This window comes from Neophocaena asiaeorientalis, unplaced genomic scaffold (genome assembly GCF_003031525.2).
Source record: "Neophocaena asiaeorientalis asiaeorientalis breed wild unplaced genomic scaffold, Neophocaena_asiaeorientalis_V1.1 scaffold7, whole genome shotgun sequence".
NCBI classification, from domain to species: Eukaryota; Metazoa; Chordata; class Mammalia; order Artiodactyla; family Phocoenidae; genus Neophocaena; species Neophocaena asiaeorientalis.
The window spans coordinates 20,780,908-20,789,486 of NW_020185337.1; the positions used below are offsets into that span (position 1 = coordinate 20,780,908).

General features: G+C 36.2%; 1 protein-coding gene across 2 annotated transcripts in view; it reads right to left on the bottom strand.

Moving 5' to 3' along the window:
* Positions 1–564: 564 nt before the first annotated feature.
* NUDT9 (nudix hydrolase 9) overlaps positions 565–8,579 on the bottom strand; it is a 29,364-nt gene continuing 21,349 nt past the window's right edge. The window contains exons 7-9 of one of the 2 annotated variants that reach the window (XR_003001984.1): positions 7,917–8,001; positions 3,174–3,666; positions 565–2,610 (exon numbers count right to left, since the gene is read on the bottom strand). Coding sequence is in view for 1 of the 2 variants with exons in the window: in XM_024736065.1 (XP_024591833.1) it covers positions 3,488–3,666; positions 7,917–8,001 (264 nt within the window). In the remaining variant the exon portion in view is untranslated. Of the gene's footprint in view, positions 3,667–7,916; positions 8,002–8,579 lie in introns of both variants that reach the window. The other variant, XM_024736065.1, reaches the window with a different exon arrangement.

Here is an 8,579-nt window from a genome sequence, read left to right on the forward strand (position 1 = left end):
TCTAATCTCAAGGCAAGCCAAGTCTCCTTAACACAAAAGCATCAGCTCTCTTGATGGAAAGGCTACAAACCTTGAGACTTCTGCTTTGATTCTCACCCAAGTTTGCTTTCATCTAAAATATAGACGAGAGAGAGAGACCAAAAAGGTATATTCCTTTTTAAAATATCCGAATTAATGTCAATTAAATGTCAGTATGTATTTTAACCTACCTTGAGAGAAGCTGATGAATCAAAATATTCTCAATCTTAATTTTGAGAAAGAAATTGGATTTCACGCGTTTTCCTTCTGAAAAGTTTCATTGCCCTAAAGTGTTTATTCTGTGTTTCTTACCAATTCAAATGCTCTTACTAGCCCATCAAGGGTGAAGTGGGAGAAATTAAGCTCTATGTTGCAGAAAAGACAGTTGATGGTTCGATTTCTCAGCATTTAGGTATAACAGAACCACATTATTTGCGACCTTGCAACATTACATGATTGTACCCATACTAATCCATCAACATTAAATAAACATAATATGGGAGACATGGGTGGAGGCAAAAAAAAAATATGGCAAAAATACCTTCATGTAGTAACTATAATCTGTATTGTTTATTTTGGCAGAAATAATTCTCTTACTACTATGTCAGAAGTTATATATGGTTAGTAAAATCTCCAAATATCTTTTGAGCATTATTATACATTTTTAAATACTTCTATCCTAAGAGTTTAACAGCTTCAGATTGTGCTGTTAAGTTAGATAGATATTGGTAAGTTAAGAATATGATTAAAGGAGGTGTAAACAAGACCAAATTAATTACAAGTGCTTTCTTCAAATGATGTGTTTTGAAATCAGTTTATTTATTCAAACTTCACAAATATTTTAGAAAATAACAGCAACCATCATAAGTCCTTATACTGTAGGACAGAGTAGCATTTAGCCTCTAAAAGTGGTTAGAAATTTTAGGTGCCCTCTTTAGCATGTTTAGTATCTCGCTTCTATTTGAGTTTGAAATGCTTTGAAATCTCAAGAACACCTGCAGGCAAGACATCTGGATTGCAGCCGCTCATCCTTAGGTTAAGATATTATCAATAAATTGTCTCTGCACCAAAATTATGTGAACCAGTTTAACAAGGCTCGCCAAATCAGACGTGGCCCTTACATTTCAAGTCACAAACCATAAACAGATTACTATGGATAACATGAGTATTGCTTAAGTAATATAAATCTTCCAAACTACAAACTTAAAGTAAGAAATCATAAAAGCTTCATAAACGTAGTAGGGAATACAACAGACAGAGAATTGGCTCTGGAACCCTGCAGACCGGGATTCCAAATCCAGCTCTGTTGCTTACTGAGTAAACCTTGGGGCAACCTTTCTAAATATCATTTTCATCTGTGAAATAGGAACAATACCACCTAACCTCACAGGAGTGTTGTGAGAATTAAGTGATACAATGTAGCTATTCAATAAATGCTATCTATCACTGTTTTAACTGTCTCTAAAAAAAAAATATTCCTTATATCTGAAATATAAGTAAATATGAAGGCAATATCACCTAGTGATACAGGAGCAGATATTCCTCCAGAAATGTCTTAAACTAAAATTTTAATCTGGTTTTTTTCTATTACAGATGGTGCTGGATACGTACAGTTAGAAGATTATCTACTTCTACCCTATCTGTAGGGTATAGTAGCTTTATCATTTTGCATACTTTGTAAATGTTCCAATGAAAACTACAAAATGCCACCAAAACATTGATTATCTGCGGACCATGTGCTTTACTCATTAAGTAAAATTTTCATATAACCTAATATCTTTACTAATGTCAGGGTAGATGTGTCAAAACTATTAAAACAGAAGTAAATGTCATTCTTTAGGCAATTGCTCAAATTTTCTCAAGAGCTTCTGTAAGTAGTTTCAATTTTAGAGAATTCTATTCCATGCCAGGAAGAAGCAATTTCTTGCTACCAGACAGTAAACGTAGAATCAGACTCTTTCATGCTGGGACAAGGTTATCCTACCCCTCATCCAATGAGCAGATCATTCTTGTCAAGTACAAGTCCCTTGTTATGTACCCAAGGACCAGGATTTTATGGATTTTAGAAATTTAATACTGCACATAAAACTTGTAACTCTTCCAGAGAGGTTTGAGGCAGCATCCTGAAATCAAACATTCTAATGTTTCTCAGCAAAACTTACAGTCACACTAAGGGGAAAAAAGCCTCCTGTCATTTCAGTTCAAATTTACCCCAAAGGAGTTTTGACACTAACTCGGGGTTGGGGGGAGAGAAAATAAAAAACAAAAAACACCTTTTCGATTGATTTACCTTAGCCCTAGTTCTGTCCTCTAGCTACAGAGTAAGCCTAATACTCTTTTCAAATATCTGAAGGAAACAACCAGGTCTCTATCCCCTAACCCTCCTTTCCTTCAGATGCCCCACCTGTAGTCCAACTGGAATGAAGATGGAATTATGGCAGTCCCTGCCTCAGGCTGACAGGAATTAGTATCACGAGACTTTCCCACTGGACATCTTGGCCAGAACGTGATACACATGCGACAAGGCAGTGTTATTTTCCTTCCTCTTCCCTGCTTCCAGGAACACGTGGAACACCAACTCTTTCCTTTCCTCTGGGAATTACAATGTTAATAGTGAGTCTCTCAAAAACCTATGTCAGTCTTTAACAATCTCTTCCTAACAAAAAACACCCAAACTCCCAAAGACCTCCTCTGTCTCTGATTTCAGTTCCTTTCTGAACATCTATTTTTAATTCATTTATGGCACATACAGTTACAGTAGAGTGAAATGCATATAGCAATTTAAATTACTAGTTTCCTGCACACATTTTTTTAAGTCATAATTCTTGGAAATGAGAACATGATTTCTTGTTCGCTGATCCTGACCTTTACCAGCTAAGAATGACCGAAATTTCCTCATAAAACTTACAACGCTAAAGGCAAGAATACATGAGGCTTCCACTTTTGAAAGCAGCTTCAACAAGATCATGTAAAGCAAAATGCAAAGCAAATAATTGAAAGATAAATCAGATTAAACAATGGTGATCGGTGCTATTCTGAAAGGAGCTTGATGTGACAGGAACATCCTTCAGACCTCAGAAGATCAATGGGGAAAAAAAAAAAAGACAAACAAGAACTACATGGAAAGCAGAAGTTATGGCTGAACAGAAATTTACCTTTATTTAGATTCTGATTCTTCAAAGAGCATCAGTTGTTAAATTTGGTTTAAGCCATGCTTAAATAAAATGCATACAAAATATGATTATTTATAGCTCTTCTGACTGGAAAGCAGAAAATTCTGTGTTCTGTTTCACCATATTTGCTAACTTTATTCTGAAGCAAAACCTTCTAAATGCAAATCATTTTGAAAGTGAATAAAATAATTTCCAAGTGATCTACCCCTGCCTTTTTTATATATGAGTTCTGTGATGCTGCCTTCTTTTCAGTACATGTTCCTTTGTTGCCATTTGGCTTTCATGGAGATTGCGAGCTATAACCCATGGCAGTCAGTTTCAGAGTCCTCACTCCAGTGGGCATCTCGTTTCTCTGCCACAAGTTTGATGAATTGAAAGTGACTAGCATAAAGCTTGAGTTTATCACTGATGTCCACCCATTTCACTTTTCCAGCATCATCTCCAGCTTCTAAGGTAAGGTTATCCATTATCTCACCTGGTTACCAAAGAAAAAACATCATCAAGAAAAAGTAATTTATTCATTTCTTTTTCAGCATAATTCTGTATCTTCAAGTATTGCTACTATAATAACCTTAAATCATCATTATATTAAGTGGCCAAGTGAATTAAAAACTAGAATATTCCAAATTTCCCAAATGCCCCAATTTTAACTAAGTTCCTAAATTTTAAGTGACGGTACCAGTAAGAAAGCTTTTCTCTTTAAAAAGTAAAAATATTACCCTTCAAACAAAAAAAAAAGAGTTCACATTAAATAAACATGAAAACTCACATCAAAATTCCAGAAGGATTACAGATTTAAATGTTAAAAAAAATGAAAGAAAACAATTATTGATGACTCACTTTAGAGTCTTAAGGTAAGTGTACTTTTCCAAGTATGACACCAAACCAGAAACCATAAAATAAAATATTCAGTGGGGGGATGAGGTGGTGGTGGGATGAACTGGGAGATTGGGACTGACATGTATACACTAATATGTGTAAAACAGAGAATAAGAACCTGCTTATAAGTAAGTAAGTAAAATAAAATTCAAAAAATATTTAGAGTTATATTTATAAATACATATATATTTATTAAAATATTTATAATTATCAAAAATTAAAAAGAAATGCTTTCAATCACTGTTGGCAATCTAAATGGCATATTTCTGTAGGACAATTTGGCAATGTTTATCAAGAGCTTTTAAAAGGCAAATGCTCTTTGATGAGCATCCATTCAAAAAATATCAGAGTGCCTCTTATGCACCAGACTCTGTACTGGGGATACAATAAACAACCCAGCAATTCCACTTCAAAGGATTTATCCTAAGGAAATAAAAAGACAAGGCTACTGAAGTATTCAAGGCAACATTATTTATAACCAAAAAGAGAAAATGGGACATAACCGAACTTTCCATCTAGAGGGCACAGATCATTAAATAAATGATAAGACAGCTACAAAAATGCACTCCCATTAAAAGGGAAGCCATTCTATAAATACTGATATGGAAATATGTCCATAATATATTTTTAAGTGAAAATTCAAGTAACAAAACAGAATGTACAGTGTGAGCCCATTTTATTTTAAAAACAGCTATATAAAATCTGGAAAAAGATAAATCAAAATGCTAACAGTGGTATCTTTGGGAAATGAAATAACTGGTGCTTTAAAATTTTTTCCGCTTTATGTCACCTATTTTCTAAATAACTCATTATAAACACTATATTCTTTATCTTTACAATGATTACCTTTAAAATAATAAAATAATAAAGCTACTTCTTAAAAGAAAAGAATCAATTGAATATTTCAGCATAACAGGTTTCTAAATCCCAGTGCTAAAATGACAGCTCTTTGTGTATCTCACAGCAACTGCAACATCCAATTTTCAATGGAGAACCAGAATTAAGAAGTAAACCTGAATCTAAAAGTTAAATTAAAATATCTGATTATCTAAATAACAGTGTCCTCTAACATGCTCTTTATCAGATCTAATAATGTCTGAAAAGCATCCTCCCCTTCTGGTCACCTAATAAATTACACAAAACAGAATTCTAAAAAGTTTAAAGTTTATAGTCTGACACGTGAAAAGCTTGGAAGTCATCACTCCTATCTTCACACACAAAAAATCTGAACAAACTGAAAATCAACAACTCTTTTTGGATCCATCAGAGAATTGAGGTCACAGGGCACAATACCACCCTAAAAACTCGAGAGACAGGCAAATACAGAGAATCACAACTTACCAGGAACAGAATCCCACCTCTGGAGCTTTCAAGTGGTAGAAACATTTAAAATGTAACTGACTCATTTTTGGAAACTGATCTGTGAACTGCCTTGAGAGAGAAAATCTCCTGGAGGCACAGTCTTGGGGTGGGAGGGTCATATTTTCAGGAGTTTTACCTCCAGGAATGCCACCAGGTTCTCAGAGTAAAGACAAGAAAAATCCCCACTTGCTTGCAGCAGGGAGAGGGGAAAAGTAACCATTCTGAAATAAGACAGAGCATTCTGCCCTTAAGAAAAATATTTCACCAGTCCTAACCAACCTGGGGGAAGGGAAATACCCAACTCTAGCCTTCCTATCTCGCCTAAGGAGTGTGAGGGTGGAAGGAAGAAGCTGAGAAGTGGCAGTGAAGGTCACAGCCCAGGGGCCCAGGCTCACTGAAAAACTAAGGCCTAATCATTGGGTTCTCCTGTGATTCTCCTCCAAAAGCCCACAAACCCCCTCCAAATCCCACAGCAATAGGGATTCCATAAAATAACAGGAAGTGTAACTGAAAGAATTGCCTGGCCCAGACCTTATTTAAGTAGTCTCTAGAGAAACCCAAAGACAACAGAAGAGACAAAAACAAAAACACCGGAGGAAGTTTTAGCCTCTGACACATACAATTACAGCAAATAAGTACAGCCTAACTCCTAGTCAACTAAACATAAGGCCTCACACTAAAGATCTATTTACCTCAGTCTCTTTTACTGGATACATCATGTTCACCTTTCAAAACAACTAGAAGGTATGCTACAAGGCAAAGAGCACAGTCTGAAGAGACAAAACATCAGAGTGAGACTCAGATACAGCAGAGATTTGGAATTATCAGACCACAAATTTTTTATTAAGTTCAGAGAGAAAATAAAACAGTGAAAACAGTGATTTGAACAACTCAAACACTATAAAATCACCCTCTAGAGGGTCAGTCATTGTATTTTAACTCCAAAAATACGCAGCTAACAAATTTATCAGTACTTAAGTTGTAGAGACCTGCTTGTAAATTGTATTTGCATACTTCTCCTTCTGAAATGCTTCTTTTAAGTTCTCAATACCAGGATGAATTATCCTAATACTTTGGTTAGAGTTGTTGTTTGGAAGTAATGAAATTGGTGCTGGGAGTTTTCTGAAGTTCAACAAGAATGTAAAAGTGACAGATCTTCTAGTTCCAGCCCGTTTTGTAAGGAAACAACTGAGTCCAAGAGAACATGTGATTTGCACAAGGTTATACTGAGACAGGAAGGGGGCAGGGCAAAACCTTTAAAAGAATGACAAAAACATTGCAGACAGTACATAAACTGGTTAGAACCAACTAGGTCCAAGATGGCAGATGATTCCACTTCCACTAGATCTTGAGCCTCAGATCTATACGCTTGAGCTAGATCTATACGCTCATTGTAATATATCAGCATGCTAAATGACACACCCACAGGTGCCATAACAGTTCCAAGGCCGACCATAAAAGGAAAAAAGTGGATGGTGACCCAATTCCTGGAAATCCCCACCCTTTCCCCAAAATAGCTGGAATAATCCCCCCACTCGTTAGCCTATGAAATTACCCAGACCATAAAAACTAAATGTCCCATATTTTGAGGCCTCTTGCCTTCTGAGATGGCCCACACTCTGTCTATGGAGTGTGTATCTCCCTGAATAAATCTGCTTTCACTAGTCTTGCTCTTGTATTCCTTCCCACATGAAGCCAAGGACCCTCACTTGGCAGCCCGTCCCAGGGACTCGCCTGAGACCTGGGATATGACCATCCACTCGGGCCCTATTTTTCCTGCAACAGTACAACTTAGAAAGGAGCCATGAATGGAACATTTAGTTCTCTGACATGGTACCCTCATTTCATTATGCTACAGATGAAAACAAAATATTTAAAATGTCATCCAATTCAGCAATAAAATATGTTTCAAAAGAAGCCAGCCATTCAATGTATGTTAAAATCATAATTAATTTTTAAGATAGCAGATTCCCACCCACCCTCTAAAATTTTTAAATCCATTGACCAGAAAAAAACATTCATTTAAAATTTTTTCAGTACTTGGAATTTTTTTGGTATTGTTTTGTATTTTAATAATGCATGCTCTTATAAAATTATTTCAAACACTAAGACAGATATAAACCCCATTTCCTTTACCACAGCCATACTTCCTACCCAAATCTCCAGTTGCTTTTGTTTTTATTTTACACAAATGGAGTCATACAAACAACTTTACGGCACATAATTTTAGTCTACAAATTTAACCTTAATTTTATATGCTACCAATGGATTAAAGGATATTAGTTACTGGTAACACTTTTAAAGCTTTCTTCTACATATTCTTATAATATAAACAATCTGCTTTCATACAAATATTATCCTATAACCAGTAGTTGATTGACTTAAAATGCTAAAATAGTCCAGATTTAACCGTGCCCCAGTAGTCTGCTTCACTTAAATTGGATCCTCTAATTCAGTTAGCTTAATAAACATAAGTAAGATTACCTGTTTCATCATGGTAATTCACAGCTTCTGTCTCCATCCATGCGTTATCAGTGTTCCGAGGATCATCAACATAACCTTTATATATCTATTTTTAAAAGGAGACAGACCGAAAAAAAAGTGCAGGGTGAACAGGAATGGGTAGAGAAGAGCATGCTAACTTCATCAGAATCAGAAATATCCTGTTGCAAACAATGCACATTTAATTAACATTAGTGAACTGTACACTTAAAAATGGTTAAGATGGCAAATTATATGTTATGTGCTTTTTATCCCAAAAAAAGAGAAATGTAAACATTACAGGACCTTTAATGTAGCATTCCATACGCTTGTTTTACATTTTCCAGGGAGGGAATTCCCTGATGGTCCAGTGGTTAGGACTCGGTGCTTTCACTGCCAGAGCTCAGGTTCAATCCCTGGCTGGGGAATTAAGTTCCCACAAGCCGCGCAGCTCACCCAAAAAAAGTCGATGTGAAAATGAAATTAAGAAAACAGGGACTTCCCTGGTGCGCAGTGGTTAAGGCTCCACGCTTCCAATGCGGGGGCCCGGGTTCAATCCCTGGTCAGGGAACTAGATCCCACATGCATGCTGCAACTAAGAGTTCACATGCCGGGCTTCCCTGGTGGCGCAGTGGTTGAGAGTCCGCCTGCCGATGCAGGGGACAC